This window comes from Gymnoscopelus microlampas, assembly GCF_963454915.1.
Source record: "Gymnoscopelus microlampas genome assembly, chromosome: 14".
Taxonomy (NCBI): domain Eukaryota; kingdom Metazoa; phylum Chordata; class Actinopteri; order Myctophiformes; family Myctophidae; genus Gymnoscopelus; species Gymnoscopelus microlampas.
This window is the reverse complement of record NC_139951.1, coordinates 33,240,514-33,260,484: the sequence shown is the minus strand read 5'-3', so window position 1 is coordinate 33,260,484 and position 19,971 is coordinate 33,240,514. Positions and strand designations below refer to the sequence as shown.

The 19,971-nt window shown below is 45.3% G+C and overlaps 1 protein-coding gene across 7 annotated transcripts in view; it reads right to left on the bottom strand.

The window, feature by feature from the left end:
• The window catches only part of LOC311061035 (myosin heavy chain, skeletal muscle), a 72,668-nt gene that overhangs the window by 11,969 nt on the left and 40,728 nt on the right, over window positions 1-19,971 (bottom strand). For all 7 annotated transcript variants that reach the window (XM_084079512.1, XM_084079513.1, XM_084079511.1 and 4 more), the window contains 12 exons: window positions 17,474-17,560; window positions 16,935-17,180; window positions 15,508-15,625; window positions 13,205-13,332; window positions 12,495-12,691; window positions 11,863-11,995; window positions 11,091-11,307; window positions 10,110-10,246; window positions 9,401-9,504; window positions 8,714-8,906; window positions 8,100-8,303; window positions 6,275-6,400 (listed from right to left, as the gene is read on the bottom strand). In XM_084079512.1, coding sequence (XP_083935638.1) covers window positions 6,275-6,400; window positions 8,100-8,303; window positions 8,714-8,906; window positions 9,401-9,504; window positions 10,110-10,246; window positions 11,091-11,307; window positions 11,863-11,995; window positions 12,495-12,691; window positions 13,205-13,332; window positions 15,508-15,625; window positions 16,935-17,180; window positions 17,474-17,560 — 1,890 coding nt within the window. The remainder of the gene's footprint in view (window positions 1-6,274; window positions 6,401-8,099; window positions 8,304-8,713; window positions 8,907-9,400; window positions 9,505-10,109; window positions 10,247-11,090; window positions 11,308-11,862; window positions 11,996-12,494; window positions 12,692-13,204; window positions 13,333-15,507; window positions 15,626-16,934; window positions 17,181-17,473; window positions 17,561-19,971) is intronic.

Sequence of the window (19,971 nt, the reverse complement as noted above, 5' to 3'; positions counted from 1 at the left end):
ACGCCCTCCATGTACCGGGAGATGAAGACCCTCCTGAATGAGATGCTGGAGAAGGGAGTCATCAAGGAGAGTTGCAGTCCGTGGGCGGCACCTATCGTACTGGTCAAGAAGAAAGATGGCAGCTGGAGGTTCTGCGTCGACTACAGGAAACTTAACGCCGTGACGCACAAGGACGCCTTCCCCCTACCCAGGATAGAAGAGACGCTCACCAGCCTGACGAAGGCGCAATGGTTCTCCACGTTAGACCTGGCCAGCGGGTATTGGCAAGTAGGAATGGATCCCCGGGACCGGGAGAAGACCGCCTTTACGACCCCGCTGGGCCTGTTCGAGTTTCAACGCATGCCGTTCGGGCTTTGTAATGCGCCCGCGACGTTCCAGAGGCTGATGCAGCAGTGTCTGAGTGGTCAGGTGACAGAATCCTTGCTGGTATATCTTGATGACATTATAGTATATTCACCTGACTTCTCCTCTCATCTACAGCACCTCGAGCTCGTCTTCCAACGCCTGTGGAGACATGGACTGAAGCTGCGGTTAGACAAATGCAAACTTCTGCGGAGGGAAGTGCAATTTCTGGGCCATGTCGTGGACAAAGAGGGAGTGCGGCCCGATCCGGAGAAAGTGGTGGCAGTGCGGGACTGGACACCACCCTCAACGGTCCGCGAGGTCCGCGCGTTTCTAGGTCTAGCGGGTTACTATAGGCGTTTCGTGTCCTCTTTTGCTGCTATAGCACGACCCTTAAACAACTTATTGATAGGAATCCCAAATGACGTAAAATCCCACCAGTGTAAAGTCGAGTGGACTTCGGAGTGCCAGCGGGCGTTTGATGCGTTAAAGAGTGCCCTCACACAAGCCCCGGTGTTAGCGTATGCGGATTATACACAGCCTTTTGTGGTTTACACTGATGCGAGTGGCCGTGGGTTGGGAGCGGTTCTAGCCCAGGTCCAAGACGGTCACGAACGTGTAATAGCTTATGCAAGCCGCAGTCTCCACCCGACCGAGCAGAATGACGCAAATTATAGCTCGTTCAAATTGGAGCTTTTGGCCCTTAAATGGGCCGTGACCGAGAAGTTTAAAGATTATCTCACTGGCGCTCGATTCACAATATTCACGGACAATAACCCTGTTGCGCATCTCCAAACGGCTAGATTGGGAGCTGTGGAACAACGGTGGGCTGCTCAACTTGCGTCGTTTACTTTCGACATCAAGTATCGACCGGGCAAAAACAACGCCAACGCTGATGCCCTATCGCGGTTCCCAGTGCAGCCTGTAGATGTGGCGGCTGTACAATCGACGCCAGCAGCCCGGGAGGATGAGTGGAGAGAGACGCAGGATCGGGATCCAGATGTGCAGGTGGTGAAGAGGTGCGTGGAACGGGGGAGAGCCCCTAATATGGTGGAGAGGAAGAATTGGACTCGGGGAGCGCGGCAACTGTTACGCCAGTGGAACAAACTGATTATACGAAATCATGTGTTATATAGGAAGGTGACCGATCCTTATACCAAAGAACAATACTCACAGATCATTTGTCCAGGTTCACGCAGAGAGGAGGTATGGGGAGGAATCCACACGGCCGCGGCGCATGCTGGGTTGGAGAGGACCTTGGCCCAGCTGCGACGTCGGTTCTATTGGCCAGGCATGGAGGGAGCGGTGCGTCAGTTACAACAGGGTTGTGTCGCCTGCAGCCTGCAGAGGAACAGGTCAGAGCCTCGGGCCCCCTTACAACCCTTTGAAGTCTCATATCCACTAGAAGTAATAGCCATTGATTTCCTCACATTAGGTAGGCCTGCTGATGCGTGGCAAAACATTCTGGTAGCTACTGACTTATTCACCCGTTATAGTTGGGCTATTGCCACCCGAGACCAGACTGCGCACACCACTGTCCGTGCGTTATGGACGCATATTATCCAGCCGTTCGGCTGTCCGGCCCGGTTCCACTCAGATCGAGGCCCCAACTTCGAGTCCGAGTTAATGCACCATTTATGTCAGACTTATGGTATTGCAAAAAGTCGCACCACTCCGTACCACCCGGCTGGGAACGGTGGAGTGGAACGATTTAATCAGACATTACTGAACATGTTGCGATCACTAGACACTGATAAACAAGGAAGATGGAATGAGCACTTACCCGAGTTAGTTCATGCTTATAACAACACGATCCATAGTGCTACGGGTTATGCCCCCGCCTACTTAATGTTTGGCCGACATTTGAGGCGCCCTATAGATGTCCAGTTAGGAGTGCAGTCAGCGCAAGAGCGCATGGGAGTGGGTGGCTGGGTACAGGACCACCAACAGAGAATGGCGACAGCTTATAGGACCGCAGGGGAGAGGATGGGAGAAACGGCCAAGAGGAGAAAGCAGGTTTATGACCGTAGGGCCGGTATTACACCCCTATTACCAGGAGAGAGAGTGTGGATTCGAAATAGGAAGAGAGATGGCCAGGGGAAATTGAGTACGTGGTGGGACCCCGAGCCTTACGCAGTGATGGAACAGGTGGGAGCTACGGGGTTGGTGTACCGAGTCAGACCCGAGAAGGGGGGGCGAGAAAAGACCATACATAGAAATGCGTTGAAAGTGTGTGTAGCCCCCAGGTCGCCCCACGAGGACCCCCCAGCTGTAGTGCAGCCCGAGCAGGTAGAAGCAACAACGCCGCAGTATTATGGGTTTCTCTCCGTCCCGAGAGCACCAGATGAGCCACGGCGCTCGGGAAGAGCAAATATAGGCCAGCCACCCCAGAGGTATGGACATGATTAGGGACAGTTGCAGGGACTGGCAACGGAAAAGTGGGGGGGGATGTGACAGGGTCAAAGCAGGGGGGTGAAACCAAATTGTAACATTTTTTATTGATGATGAAAAACCTGTATTACGCACTTAAAAACATCATTCTCTTAACTATATTTCTGCACTGCATGTTTTATGGTTGACAATGTATTTCCCCCCGGTCCCCGAGCCACTTGACATTGGACTCCCCTATAGGCTGTGTGACATTGGCCTTGTGACAGCGGACGGCCAATGTCCCCAGGTCACGCTGGTGGCAGAGCGAATGAGGGCGGAGTAGGGTGTGGCCCACCTTATTCAAAAGTGAGCGCGAGCCACTTGGACAGCAGAGAGACAGGCATACAGGGCAGTGTGGAAGTGACAGCCAGAAGGGACGGTTGTGCACAGGAGGAGCAGACATACCACGGAGCAGAGGTGGGGAATACAGTGATCGCGGCACGTACCAAGCCACCAGCAGCGGACGGTGAGCAGACGGCGCAGTAGCAGCAGAGACGGGGAGGACGGACAGACGAACCAAGGAACGGAGGAGAGGTCCAGTGGCGATAACGTTGCGCGCTTCACACCCTCAAAGCCAGACGTACAGTCTGGCGGGCGAGTAAGTGTCCTTCTATGCAACGTTACCTTTATAAACCCACGGTCCTAAACCTCATATGTGAAATATACCTGAACAGATGAACTGGTTCTAGTTTCTATGATTGCAGGCAATACGCACGAAGACAAGAAGAGACAGTGATTCCTGGCCTAAACCCCCGCTCCAGTTAAACCCCATATAAGGACATTCCCACCTTTTGCATTGAACCGTGATGAGTATATGACATATAGCAATTGAATTGGCACTTGGCACTTTACTGCTTCAGTAATAGTTGGCACTTTAACGCTAAATTCATTATTTATTTGCTATAGTTTGCACAAGCCCTGTCTGTTTTTAGTGTTTGGTGATTGTCTGTATTCCTGTATTTTAGTTAGTTAGTGGGCGCATTAGGAGGTTGAGGTTTTAGAATTAGTGTTATATTTTGTTTATGCTTTTCAATATTTTATGGCTTATAGACGCCACTGTATTAGCTTAATAAAATAGATTACCTTTTTATACAAACCTGTTTCCGTCCAGCTTTCTCCAAGGGATATGTGTTGAAGTGTTGTTCTCATTTAAAAGTATTGTACTTACCTGGGTAAACTCGAACCTGTGAATAGCCTAAGAAAGAGTGTTACAGAGGACCCTACCTCTTAAATAAAAAGGTGGCGTAGTCTTGCAGTACCTAACAAACAGTATTATTCTCACAGTAATTACGCACCCCGCACTTTACCGTGCAACTGATATTTTATTGTTGTGAGTTTAATGTGTATTGTTATTTATTTATTATTGAGACAAAGTAAAGAGTGTCAGCATTCTAAAAAGAAGTGGCAAGTTACATGTGACAACCTGGCCACCGTCACACAATCACAGATGCTTAAAGGACGACTTCACCACTTTTCAACATATCTTCATATAATAGGTCCTCACTAATGCTCATGATAAAATGATACAATTCTTTTCTAATCAGTCTGTGTCTCAGAGGAGGGCTGTAGACAGTTCAGAAACCCGTCTACCGGTGACATCATCGATGGGGAATCCAAGCTAATAGAAACTACAGGCTTTGTATTCCTGAAAAGTTGCAATGCAATAATATATCCCATTGTTCTCGCCTTAATAAAAATCAGAATACATTTTTTAAAATCTTTTTGGGAAAAAAATCCTGCCTAACGATGATGTCACTGGTAGACGGGTTTCTGGACTGTCCACAGCCCTCCTATGAGACACAGACCAAGTAGAAAAAAATGGTATAATTTTATCATGAGCATTAGTGAGGACCTACTATATGAAGATATGTTGAAAAGTGGTGAAGTCGTCCTTTAACTTGCTCTTGTTCTTGTCTGGTGATCACTGAAAATGGCCAGTGATTGGTGTGTAGATTGACATGTTAGAAACACATGCATTATGTGCCACATCATGTCATTCATCAGCAATGACAATGTGATCGTAATGGATGAAGGCAGGGTCTCCCAAAAGATCAAAGGATCTGTTTGCGTCACAGGATCTGTCCAACATTTTAAACACATTGCACAAAATCATAACTTTGCTTTCATCCACTTTCAACCTGGCATCCCGATGGCATTTTGGGTATGTCATTATTATTGTAAAAATCCCACCCTGTGTGAAGGAAGCGGTGCCTTTGATGAGTGGCCTCCTGGTGGCGCTATAATAGGGCGGGGCGGGGCTTCAGCAATTAATGCTCGTCCCTATTGGTGGTGTAAGTCCACATACCAAATTTGGACTTGGTGGCATGCTGCAAACTGGAGTTATGGCTGTTTGTAGCCCAGCCAATGACAATACAGAGGGGGCGGGGCTTCAGCAATTACAGCTTGTCCCTATTGGTGGTCTAAGTTCACGTGGTAAATGTGTATTTGGTAGCATGCTGCAAAGTGGACTTATGGCTGTTTAAAGCCCAGCCAATAGGAAGACAGAGGGGGCGGGGCTTACTACATTTCAGTTCGTCCCTATTGGTGGTCTGAGTCCACGTACCAAATTTGTACTCAATAGCATGCTGTGAACTGGAGTTCTGGCTGTTTAAAGCCCAGCCAATGGGAAGACAGAGGGGGCGGGGCTTATGTAATTACAGTTGGTCCCTATTGGTGGTATTAGTTGGACTTGGTGGCATATGCTGCAAGCTGGAGTTATAGCTGTTTAAAGCCAGTGGCCTCCTGGTGGCGCTATAATAGGGCGGGGCGGGGCTTCAGCAATCAATGCTCGTCCCTATTGGTGGTCTAAGTTCACATACCAAATTGGGACTTGCTGGCATGCTGCGAACTGGAGTTATAGCTGTGTAAAGCGCTGTTTAAAGCCAGTGGCCTCCTGGTGGCGCTATAATAGGGCGGGGCGGGGCTTCAGCAATCAATGCTCGTCCCAATTGGTGGTGTAAGTCCACATACTAAATTTGGACTTGCTGGCATGCTGCGAACTGGAGTTATAGCTGTTTAAAGCCCGTGCTGAAACGGACACAGTGGCCTCCTGGTGGCGCTATAATAGGGCGGGGCGGGGCTTCAGCAATCAATGCTCGTCCCAATTGGTGGTGTAAGTCCACATACCAAATTTGGACTTGCTGGCATGCTGCGAACTGGAGTTATAGCTGTTTAAAGCCCGTGCTGAAACGGACATCCGGGCTCAAACGGACATAACGGACAAACGGACATACGGACGGACATAGTCAAGAGTAGAGCGGCTGGCACCGCTAAAAATTGTCAAAAGTATTCACTTTTTTTTTTCTTCTCTAAAATGTTTCAAAAGGTTTTGGAAATGGGAAAAGTTGCCAATCTACAAGCTCACAATGTATCGCGGCGGGACGCGTTGCTAGTGTGTGCATGTGTGCTCATGTGGGGGGTCTCAGCTTTTGTCTAAAGTAAGAAGAGGGGGCCCCAGGGGCAGACATGTGCAACATGTGCTGTACCATGTCCTCCGGCTTACCTCACAGCTGGCCTTCTTGATCTTGTCCGTCGATCCTCTCAGCTCATTCTGTAGTTCCTCGTGTTCCTGCTGAAGAGTCTGCAGATCCACTTCCAGTTTCCTCCTTCCGCTCAGAGCTGCCTGGAACTGAGAGGAAACAAATATGACAATGGTGGTTCATTCCTATGCTGTTTTATGCAGATCCGTCTGTCAGCGCTTCAAAGAAAGAAACAGCCAGTGGTGGAAAAAAGTACTCAAATGTTTTGAGTACTTTGTTACAAGCAAAAGTCCGGAATTCAAAATTGACTTGAGTACAGAAGTATTGGTATAAAGATGGACTTAAAGTACCAAAAGTAAAAGTACTAAAATGTTTGAAAATAGCCTAGGTATAAAATAGGGCAAAAGTTGTTAATGTATGTTTTATAATGTAATTATTTATAAATAATTTCTGCAAAGTAACTACAGTTTTTTTTTTGTGGACTAAAAGTACAATATTTGCCTCTGAGATGTAGTGGAGTCGAAGTAAAAGTATAGACAATTGGAAATACTCCAGTAAAGTAAAAGTACCTCAAAATTGTACTTAACTCACTGAGTGCCATTAACGTGTTTCACGTGTTTTTAGCGCTATGGCGCTGGGTGCCATTAACGTGTTTCACGTGTTTTTGAAAAATTAGCATAAGTAAACAAACATTTTTTTTTTTTTTTTTTTTTTTGAAAAACATGTTCAGAACCCAAGATATCATCATAGGTAGTAAAATTGAGTGCCAGAATTGCCAAACGTTTAAAAAAAAAATAAAAAATCTGGCACTCAGTGAGTTAAGTACAGTACTTTCAGCTAACTGGCTGAAAAATTGTAAAGCAACTGATGTATGACACCATGTGACCACTGCAAATCCTATCAAAATCCTATACTAGTATGGGCGGCAGAGCATTCAAAACAACAGCGATCCGAGAGAGTGTATCCTTGTGTAAACTTTTGTTTTATTTCTGTTTAATGTATAATTTAAAGGGAAAGCATCTGTGTCATTTTAGATTTTAGCTATATATTATCATTTCATATAGCAACATACGTTTTTCAGAAAACTCTTAACGATTTAGAACAGTGGTTAATACAAAAAACATTTTGGGGGTCCTTGGCACGAAAAAGTTTGAGAACTACTGATTTTAGAAGGCATTTGTAGAAACCCACCTGGAACGCATCTGTGTCATTTTTTTATTTGAGCTAAAAAGCATTATTTTACACTTTGGCTATTCAAAAACAGCAGATCTACAAGCTCATAGCGCGGCACCGAGTGCCGCGCTACGAGCTTGTAGATCTGCTGTTTTTGAAAAATCGTGAAAATGTGTGCAAATTTTTAATATACATATTATTTTAATGCGAACATTTTTAACTCAAATCTTTGCTTCTAGGGGTGCCTGGAACAAAATGTTTGGAGATGGGGTCCGAGGCCAAATAGATATCATTTGGGGTTGTCCTTGACATGAAAAAGTTTGAGCACCACTGATATAGAAACATACTGTACGTTTTTTTTCAGAATACTGTTAGGATTTAGAAGACATTTTGCAGAATGGGCCTCAGGTCTTAATGGGTTGATGGGTTTATGTCCTACCCAGCGTTTTGTCCCCACTCGCAAATGTCTACTGTTGAGCTAAGACAGAAAGCCCCTTTGGGGACAGGATTTATTGAGTTTTGAGCTTTCTTTTCTCGTTAGAAGAGCAGAACATTTCATTATGGATTTCAGCTTGCAACAGTTGTTACTCTGTCTTGAAAGGTGTAATAAGTAGGTGATCTGCTCATAAAGTTCATTATAGTCTTGTGTAACGTGTGGAGGGGTCTAAAGGTCACCTGGTTGTTGAGGTCATTGTATTTCTCATTGGTCTCCTGCAGCTCGGTCTCCAGGGTCTTGCGGGCTCTCTCTGCGTTCTCCAGGGTGGCGCGCGTCTCCTGTCCCTCGCTGGCCAGCAGGAGGCAGCGCCGCTCGACCGCCGCCTGCTCCTCCCTGTAGTCTTCGTGCATGCGGACCTCCTCATCCAGCTGAGCCTGCAGGTCCTGTGGACAGAGAGGGGAGCGTGTCGGTTTGACCATGTTCACACAGAGGCCATTTCGGTGTACTTCATTACTTGACAGTGGTGGAAAAAGTACTCACATTTTATTGTAAAAGTATCAATACTGCAATGTAGAAATACTCTGTTACAAGTAAAAGTCCGGAATTCAAAATGTACTTGGGTAAAAGTACATATGTAATAGTATCAAAATGTACTTAAAGTACCAGAAGTAAAAGTAAAATCTTTTGAAAATAGCAGATCTACAAGCTCACAACGCGTCGCATCGCGACGCGTTGTGAGCTTGTAGATCGGCTATTTCCCAATGTATCCAATGTATTTATTGATTGATTGCAACAGGGGGTCCACAGCCTGAGACTGCGTCTATTTGGGGGTCCTCTGCAGTGGGATACAGACCTTGATCTGTTGCTGCATCTTCTTTGCATTCTTGCCGAGCTCTGCGTTGCTCTTGGTGAGAAGGTCCACCTGCAGCTCCAGCTCATTGATGTCGGCCTCAAGCTTCTTCTTCAGCTTCAAGCCCTCGGCTCGACCTTTGACCTCCACGTCCAGACTTGCCTGCAGGGACTCCAGCGCCCTCTGGTGGCTTTTCCTGCAAGGAGGAGGAGAGAGATGAAGGTGAGTGGAGAGGAGAGGAGGTTGGTATGACAAACTGAGATGCACCTACAGTTCAGTACAGTAAAGCCTGATTTATGCTCCATCACACGATGATGGTGTCGGGCGGCGAGAACGGCCGAGATTAGCAGACCCACAGGCTCACACCGCGTCGCAGATGCGATGCGTTGTGAGCTTGTAGGTCGGCTATTCTCGGCGGGAGACACCGTCGCACGACTACGCATGAATCGGGCTTAACTCTTAATAGTGAGGTCGAAAGCAGAAGACATTGAAGTTGAAGGGCAGTTTCACAAGAGAAGGTCTTACCTGTAGAGATAAGCTATAAGGAGATTGTGGAAAGGAATAAGAGAGGATGGGAAAAAAAACACAAATAGGATGGAGAGAAAAGTAAGTAGAGTATTAAAAGGTATTTAGTCCCATAGAAAGTGTGAAAGTTGTGAATGGTCTTCTATTGTGTGGAACATGAGGTACCTGGCAGCTTCAATCTCTTCTTCTTTCTCCTGCAGTCTGCGCTCCAGGTCTCCTTTAGCCTGCGAAAGCTCCAACTGCAGCCTCATCACCTTGGTCTCCTCAGCCTGAGATGGCAGAGAGAGAGAGAGAGAGAGAGAGAGAGAGAGAGAGAGAGAGAGAGAGAGAGAGAGAGAGAGAGAGAGAGAGAGAGAGAGAGAGAGAGAGAGAGAGAGAGAGAAATAGGAAGAAAGAAAGATATACATGAGGAGACATGAGGGGCAGAAAAAGGGTTGGGAGTGTATTTGACAGACAGGGTGAGGAAGAGATCAGAGTCAGAAGGGTGAGTTTGAGGTGAGACAGGTCTGTGTAAAACAGCCAAAGGCTTTCATGTCCATGTTAACCGCGGCGGCGGACCACGATAGCTGACATAGCTTTATCTGCGTTCAGGGATCTGCTGGCTGCTAGACCACCGCCGTTTCCCCATGTCGCCTGGAGGGGCTGTCAGACATGACGAACTGCGTCTATTCATGACGCACACCATAGAGAATTTTGGAGTCGCGCTAGCAATAGCAGGCGTGATGGATGTTGACAATTAAGGTCATAATTCCCACGAGGGAACGCATTACGTGCTTGCAGACAACCCCAGCGCGGAGAAGGCAATAACCAGCATCGACAGCATTCCAACGTGTCAAAGCTAATAGGTAGAAGCTGTGTCGCCATGGTGCCGTACCTCCAAGGCAGCCTCGGACTCCTCCAGCGACCCCTGTAGCTCTTCCTTTTCCATCTCAATCTTCTTCTTGCTTTTCTGGAGCTCATGGACACTCTTGCCACCATCCGAGAGCTGGTCGGTGAGGTCTGCAATCTCCTCTGTTCAAGGGAGCCAGGGCAAAGTGAGACAAAACTGGACTAAAGAATTGATAACAGATGGTGGGATTTCTATAACTATCAAGGTGGTTATTCATTAGAATTCAACTGAAGCTAAGCATGCTAAATATACAGTACATGAACTAATTGAACTCGAAGGTTCTTTTAATAACAGCACTTGCAGCTCTGTTATACATACGGTAGATATCAGATATTAGATACCAGCTTTAACCCAGATTTTGAACCACTTTAACGATTATGTTATACTTTGGCTATTCAAAAATAGCAGATATACAAGCTCATAGCACGGCACCGAGTGCCGTGCCGTGCTATGAGTTTGAAAAATTCGAGTTTGAAAAATCAAGAAAATGTGTGCAAATCTTTGAATATATATATATTTTTAAAGCAAACATTTGTAACTCAAATCTTTGCTCCTGGGGATTCTACAAATGTCTAAATCAGTTTTTCAAAAAAAAACGTTACTAGAAGATCAGTAGTTCTCAAACTTTTTCATGTCAAGGGCCCCCAAAATGATATGTATTTGGCCTCGGACCCCCATCTCAAAATGTGTTGTTCCAGGGACCCCCAAAAGCCAAGACTTGAGTTAAAAATGTTTGTTTTAAAAAATATATATATTCAAAGACTTGCACAAATGTTCACACATTTTCAAAAATAGCAGATCTACAAGCTCATAGCGCTATGAGCTTGTATATCTGCTATTTTTGAATAGCCAAAGTATAAAATAATCGTTAAAGTGGTTACACAGATGAGTTCCCGCCGGTCTTAAAGGGTTAATATAAACTTAAATTGAAAGCCTGAGATGGGCTAGGTGAGTTCCACTCTTTACCCTGGTAGGTCTTATTCTCCCTGCGTAGCGCCTCTCCCTGCTCCAGAGTCTCCTCGTGAGCCGTCTTGACTTTGAAGAGCTCGGTGGCGTGTTGTCTGCTCTCCTTCTGACAGCCCTCCACCTCCGCCATCAGCTCCTCACACTTCTGCTTCCAGTCTCCCAGCTGCTTCTCCAACACCCGCTGCTTCTTGTCCAGAGCCTGGCCACAGCCGCTGGCCTGCAGAGGGACGAAGGACAAAATGACACGATATTTAGTTATTAATGGCTGACCAGGTTTTTGTAGCATGTTAGACTATCAAACTGTGCTGCATTGACGCAGTACAAACATAAACAGATAACCCTAATCTATTATTCAAAACCAATTCAATACAAATGAAGCTGGTATGACACTACAAGCACTTAACAACAATAACATTGCTGATCATCAGCAGAGGAGATGGCTTTTGGGATACCTTCCGTTCGCTCCGCTCAGTCCAGGGATTAATTTCTCAGAACTGTTTAGTTTTTGTTGGTTCTCTCCGACTCTTTGTTGGTGGTTAGTCTGTTGTTTTTGTTTGCTATTGTTATATGACAGGACTAATGTCCCAGCTGTGGTGTATTTGTATTTGTTAAAATCTACCTTTTTGATCAAGACTGTCCATATACAATACACTGCACTGTATTGTACTGTAATGATTTCGATTTTTTTTTTTTTTGCCTGTATCTGTCCTGTGTCTCCTTCTTTTTACTGTTACTGCTGTATCTGCCACTGACGACTGAAAGGTCCATCTACCTTCTCCAGGTCCATGCAGAGGTCCTCCACCTCACCCTGCAGCCTCTGCTTGGTCTTCTCCAGCGAGGAGCACTTGGCCTGGGTGGCCTCCACGGCCTCCTCCGCCTCCTGCAGCCGCGACGCCAGCTTCTTCCTGCAGAGGGCGCACATGGTGTTTTTGGAGCATTGATTGAGACAAACATCTGCACAATTTCTTGTAAATGTTGCAGTGTAATGCCTGCATCATGTAATTCTTGCAAATGGAATCGTACAAATGGACCCTTACAGGTCCATTTGGTTTTACAGTGTACATCAAATGGGGGTCCGTGGCCTAATGCATATAAAACCGGGGGTCATTGAAATGAAAAAGGTGGAGAATCACTGATCTACAGTACATAACATCAAGCTTTGCTTTTGCCTAAAGAACCCACTCTCAGATGAAGTTTCAGGAGTCTTTGATGGAGATCAGTAGCAGTGACTGCTGCCTATCTCCATTAAAGACTCCTGAAACTTTATCTGAGAGTGCGGATGATTCCTTTTGTCAAGAATCTGCAACCAGTTCAACCTCAAGACGACCTCAAGCCCTTTGAGTTGACGGCGCCTTTCCCTGGAAGTGAGTTGCTCTTAATCATGAACCCAGGTATACATCTTACTTGGCCTCCTCCAGCTCGTCAGCGTGGCTCATGGACTCCGCCTCGTACTTGGACCTCCAGAGCGTCACCTCGCTGTTGAGCTTGGAGACCAGGCGCTGGAGCTCCATCTTGCTCTCCTGCTCCTCCTCCAGCTGCTCCTTCAGCACCTCGCACTCCTGCCTCACGGTGCCCAGAGTGCTGCCGAGCGCCTGCTTGACCTGGGAGAGAGACGCAGACAAAGGTTGAAGGTACACAGGACTCAGGAGTATGTTTCACTCTTTAAGACCGGGAATGCATCTGTGTGTCATTTTTGGATTTCTTCTCTATGAGCTTGTAGATCTGCTAGATCTTAGCAGATCTAGGCACCGAGACATCGGATTATCAGACTATCCTGCCGCTTACATAGATATACCATAGGCTAGAAGAAACTTCACTTTAAAGTGTCTATTTATTGGCCACAAACATTAATCACATGCATGGTGACAAGGGCATATGGCCGCACAGGCGCACACACATAAGTATTGAACACAACCATTCACGAGCACAGAGACAGATAGACGCGCGCGCTCGCACACACACACACACACACACACACACACACACACACACACACACACACACACACACACACACACACACACACACACACACACACACACACACACACACACACACACACACACACACACACACACACACACACACACACACACACACACACACACACACACCTTGACTTCTTCATCCAGTTGTTTCTTGAGATCTTCGTGCTGTGACTGGACCAGGGTCTTGGTACGGCCCAGTTGGCTGACTCTGCTCTCTGCCTCGTCCAGCTGTCTGCTGAGGTCTGTGCTGTCAGCTGACAGAACATGACACGGTGTCAGTCAATCATAACACAGTGAAAGTATAGCAGAGATACCAACACCACCTAAAGGATCATTTGGACTAAACTGATACAGATCCTTAGGTGATCGAAAGGTTGATCTTGCAATAAACAGTTTCTCATTTGTACTTCGGTACTGTTTTGTCAAACAAATGGTGGTGCGACCAAGTATGAATATTACGGAATATGTTGTTGTGAAACCAACATCAAATCTAATCAAATGTATTTAGAAAGCACATTTAAAAACAACTGTTGGATGATGGATGATGATCTCAAGGTCCTGGACAGAGAGAAACTGCTTGATTTCTTTCAATCGAACAGTTTTAACAAGAACCTTCTTGTCATACTAAAATGTGGAATCAAAGAGATTTTTGACCTAGGGTTTGACAAGTGTGAATGCATTGCCAAGACCATGCGTCACATTCAACTCAACATTTGTCTACTTTCTCCAACACTGTCCTCATTACATGACAACAACAACACTGTGTTCTGCAAAGCACGGCGTATCATCTGCATCACCTGATCAGCCCTCCATAACCACTAGAACGCTCTGCCATCACCTGATCTGGTTTTGTGTATAGTGTGACGGCTGGAAACCGTTACAATAGTACAAGGGGTTATGTGGGATTATACCGTGTAACATGTTTTGTATTGTATTCACTGTCTTGTAATGTTTGACGTGTGAGCTGGGAAAGATAATACATGTCATTTGATCATCTAATCTAATGCCTACACAACAATGTAAGCAGAAAAAAGAAAAAGAAAATGGTATGCTATGATTATCAAGAGATAATTATAGATAATTTCTTGTTTTCTAGGATCAAATTCTTCAGTATGATGAGGATATGGGTTTCATTGTGTGGATTAAAAGGCAATGAGACACATTCACGAAAGGCTTTGTCTAACTGGACATTTATATCAAACCGTTTGTGGCTGGTTTCAAGGACACTTGAGGCCATGAATGATACCACCGTTGCATGCCTTGATTAGCTTAAACAATGAACAAGATGAAAACTATTCCTTCTCCACACAGTAAAATAGCCCACGTTAATTTAACCATTTGTAATTCCGAGACTTGTACAAATGTTACCAAATGGACTGAGGATTTTACTGTGCAGCAAGTGATAATGAAATTTGGGTCTGTTTCCTATTGCTATGCACCGGACTGGGACTAAGTATGCATGGCTTCTGGCCATTTGAACCAAAGTCATCATGCTGTAAGAGGATGCCGTACACTGCAGCTCTCTATCCTTCCTACTCTAGTGTACACAGTTAATTTCACTCTGAGAGTATACAAAATGGAACCAAATTTACCCAAATGGTCCACATGGTTTCATTTGTACACTCTACAAATCGTTAAATTAACACAGAGAGTTGTTCACCCCCAAAAAATACTTATTTTCTATCAATTACTCACCCATTTTATTTACTTTTTGTCACATTCCTGAGCCAATAATTTGATGACCGGGTCATCGGTCAGTAGGATACTCAGTAGGAGACTCAGTAGGAGGCAGTAACAAAAAAATCTCCATGAATTCAAGTCTTCATGGGGTGTGTACAGTAATTGATAGAAAATAAGTATTTTTTTGGGTGAACTACTCCTTTAAGCCACATTTTTTACTCCATAGCACGATGGTGTCGCTTGCCGACCAGAACGGATTTTCAACTTAACGAGTCACATCATCAGACTGAACTTTAGGATCTAAAGACCGCACATTTACACTTTGTGTGTAATGGACTGAGTACAGACAAGTGTTTGAAGTTTTGTTATTCTTTGAAAGACACATACGAGTATTTGGGGGCCGGGCCAAATCCGCCATTGACTTGGATGTGCAAACAACAGATATCAGTGTTTGGTTTGTGAGACGGATTGTATACGCTATACAGTGTTGAATAATATGTCTTTTACTGACCTAGTGCAAAACTATGGTTAAATACTGTAGTGCAGGGACCGGCAAGAACCACCATCTTGTGAAAAATGGGGACAAGACATTTGTTTCTCAAGCTCCCGAGCTACGAAGGGGGGCCAATTCCACTCAAGAAGCACCTTTGCTGCCACTTTCGACACACGCAATGTGACGTCGACTCCCTTCTCTATTCACACGTACTAGCCCATCATGTCACCGTAGCTAAAAGAATGTGTGTGTGTACCTGTGAGTCTGTTCTTGGCCACGTTGACCTCTGTGAGCGCCCTCTGCAGGTCATCTCCTCTGGTGTGAGCCTCATAGAGCTGCTCCTCTAGCTTCTTCAGCTGGCTGTCTGTGGATGCCTGAGGAACAGCGCACGCGCGCACACACACACGCACACACGCACACGCACACGCACACACACACACACACACACACACACACACACACACACACACACACACACACACACACAGCAGCTGACTCAACATTAATGTACACCGGAATTGGCAAACTTGATATACAGTGCCAGCCCTCTAGCAAGTGCTATTAAAAACACATCTTCATCCTTGATGTTCAGCTTCACGAATCAACATTCCATCATAAAACAAAGAACGGATCCTTTTCACAGACATGTCATGACAGGGTTAACACAGCTGCAGCTTATAAAAATTAACCGTGGGTACGTTTTCATTTAGGTGCTGTACCCGTTAGCAAACATTGACAATAGGTTACTATAGACTATTGTCAATGCTTGCTCTTGGGTGCACCTAAATCAAACAGAACCCAACATTAATTTTAACAGCTGCAGCTGCGTTTACCCTGCTATGACACGTCTACGTGAAAAGGGTCCATTATAGAAAGTGGAAGAAGGGAGGTGGAATTATTTAGGGATTAACGAGACTACAGGTGCCAGAGATACAGACTGCACCACAATATAAAATAAAATGCAATCCTCACTGTTGATTGAGAGTAAAAATCAACCTGTGATGTTCAATTAACACTTTTGTACTAAGTACCAAGTCTCACATAAAAAGATATCTCTTGTCACCGATCTCTTGTCAAAAATCTTTCTGAAATCCAGTTGAATCCTTTGTTAACTCTTCCACTGCCAGAGTAAATAAATAAATAAATAAAGCCCAGACTGCCTGCGATTTTGCGATTTTCTTACCTTTTCAAGTAGTCACAGAATATTTTTCTCCAGTATGATCGGAGAAAAATGTGCTAATCATGGAGGGTTTCACTGTGCTTCCCGCAAAAAAAAGATAATGTCATGGCGACCTCCCGTTCGCTTGTTATACGCCGTTGAAAATAGCATGTCTCACCAAAAATACATAGTAAAACACAGGAGCCGAGATACAGGCTATTTCCCAATAATTAACCAGGAAGTAAATGGAGCAGTAAATCTTCGGAACACGTTATCTCCTGATTCTGTTTGAAAAAAAAAAATGAAAAAAGTAGTACATTTCTTTTTCCAAAAAAAGAAAAAAACGTCATAAGTCATCATAGTGAAAACTGACCAAAGGCGAGTTCTGACCTGCGACCGTCGATGTCCTAGACGGCACTGTTTCTCAGCGAAGAGAGAAGAGAGAACATTTTTTAAAGTTAAAGAGACAGAGACAGAGAGACAGACAGAGAGAGAGAGAAAGAGAGAGAGAGAGAGAGAGAGACCTTAGACTTCTGCAGGGTGTCCAGGGTGGCGGCCAGGTCCTCCACCTCCATCCTCAGGTTGTGCTTCTCCTTCTCCAGCTTGGCGCGGGTCCTCTGCAGGCCCTCGCACTGCTCGGCCAGCTCCGCCATGGCGTCGCCGTGGCGCTTCCTCAGCGACGCCGCCAGGGCCTCCGACTGGACCGACGTCTCCTCCAGGTCCCGCCTCAGGCGCTGGAGCTCCGCCTCGCGCTTCTTGTTCACCTCCATCTGCCAATGACATGACAACCAGTGGTGGAAAAAGTACTCAAATGTTTTACTTAAGTAAAAGTACAAAAGTGTTGGTATCAAAATGTACTTAAATGTACATTTGTAACTCAAATATTTGCTTCTGGGGGTCCCTGGAACAAAATAATTTACAAATGTTTAAAAAATATATATTCAAAGATTTGCACAAATGTTCACGATTTAAGAAAAATAGCAGATCTACAAGCTTAGCCCCAAATAAATCTAAAAATGACCGAGATGCGTTCCCGTATTGAAAGGGTTAATGTGGGCCATACCTGTGAGGCAGTGGCTCCTCCGGCCTCCTCCAGACGGTCGGTGAGGTCATCCAGTTCTCTGGTCAGATCCGTTCTCTGCTTCTCCACCTACCGACAAAAATGAGTGCGTTTAATTATCTGAATGCAAATGGCAATATTCCAACACACTGTCAAGTGTTGACCAGGATCACCCAGTGGTCTCTCCATGCTAAATGGTGAAGGGAGCATTTATATAGTGCTTTACATAGATTGTGCATTACATTCAACCCATTCACACACATTCATACGCCAATGGCGGAGGAAACCGTGCAAGGTTCAGCGTCTTGCTCAAGGACACTTCGACACCAGCCCGGGATCGAACTGGGAACCTTGCGGTTTCCATCCGGCCGCTCTACCGGCCACTCTACCCCGAGCCATGGGCCCCACATGTTCTCCCTCTACACCAAATCCTGTGGTCGAAAATAGCCGATCTACAAGCTCACAATGCGTTGCATTGCGGCTCATTGGGAGCATTTTTTTTTGCCAGAGAAGGCTTATGATTGTTTCATGCATATTGACTCTCAAGTGAGGGTAAACCTCAATGCTCTTTTCGAGAATAAATAAAGGTTTCAATCAAGTGTGTGTACAGGTTATAGCCTTCATAAATAAAGAGGCTGCATGTGTTAACCCATTGAGACCTGAAGCCGATTCTACATGTCTCCTAAATCTCAACTTTTCTGAAAAACGTATGTTTCTAATCAGTGGTGCTCAAACTTTTTCATGTCAAGGACCCCCAAAATTATATGTATTTGGCCGCGGACCCCCATCAAAATATTTTGTTCCAGGGACCCCCAGAAGCAAAGATTTGAGTTAAAAATGTTCGCTTTAAAAATATATATATTCAAAGATTTGCACACATTTTCAAGATTTTTCAAAAAATAGCAGATCTACAAGCTCATAGCGCGGCACTCGGTGCCGCGCTATGAGCTTGTATATCTGCTATTTTTGAATAGCCCAAAGTGTAAAATAATGCTTTTTAAGCTCAAATCGAAAAATGACAAAGTTCCAGGTCTCATACTGTATCTGTCTGTTAAACACCCACCCTCCCTCACCCTGGTCCTACGATGGCTCGTCGGACAGGATATTTAAGCAGCGGTGGGTCACGGTGTGTGATTGACGGCTGACAATAGGAAGTGATCCGTCTAGAGGTCAGAAGGTCAGGAGACTAGCAGGTGTCCAATCAGAGCATTGCGGGGGTTAGCTCCCGTTGCATATAGTCTGAATATGATCCGTGATCCTCTGTTTCCTGGACATGTTATCCAGTTGTCTGCTCACAGCCGAATAACCTGTGGTCTGGAACCCTATCGGATATCCATCCTTTCATGGGATATACTGGGATATTCCATGTATTTTTCGCATTGCGGATTTAGCGGGGACCTGAACATAATACGGGGCTTTAAAACACCTTTATTTGACAGCTCATGTGTGTTTTATCTGACTGAGCTTCACCACAAAAAAACTAAATATACGTGTTATTTATATTTGCTGCACATGAACGCGTCAACCTGCATTAAACTGGGATATTACAGGCTCCAGAACTGCCAGTTTCTGAACAACAATTAAAAAAAAAGCATAACAACGAACGACGACTCTCACGCTCAAACACAGCAAAGAACACATGGAGTGATTTTATCGGTCTATAACGGCCGGCTATTAAACGTACAAACAGCCAGCGCTCAAACCGGAGTTGAAAGCACTTGTTTTGACATAAATCTTTTACGGCTATTTTAAAGACAGACGTGTATGTTGGGTCTGGTCTGTAAAAAACCCTGGAGTCTCGGGCCCTCCCAGATAGCAGAGAATGAGGCACGGCGGTCCGTGTGTAACCCCAGGCTAAACAAGAGAAAACAGATGAACACTTCTTTAAACCTTTGGGGCTGCAAGGAATATCCTCTTTCAGATATTCCCTTGGGACATCGAAACCTACCTAGAGGAAAGAGAGGAGTTGGGGGGGGGGGGGGCATTGAACCCCACCCTCATATCCCCAGCCCTTCGACGATCTCTGACCCGGCTTTTTTTTTTTGTGGAGTATTTGGTTTAATTTGTCGAGCACGTTACTTTCACTCCGCTACATTTCAAACAGAAAAGTGTTACTTTTGACTACATTTCTAGGAAGGAACTCTTACCCATACTTATTCAATTATGAACGAACCACTTAAAGGGATAGTTCACCCAAAATCGATTAGATATTTCATGGAGTTTTCTTTTTTTCCCCTTTGCATTCGTAAGCAAATACTTTTATGACCAGCGGACCGGTAGGCAGCGGTTCCGGTAGGAGACACAAAGGAGACTCTTTGTGTCTCCTACCGGAACCGCTGCCGGTCATCAAATTATTGGTTTAGGAATGCGACAAAAAACAAAATAAATATCCATGAATTCAAGTCTCCATGGGGTGACTAATCGATAGAAAAGAACTGGGGTGAACTATCCCTTTAAGTCCTACTTCAAAGATCTGCTATTTTCAGCAACGCGTCGATATT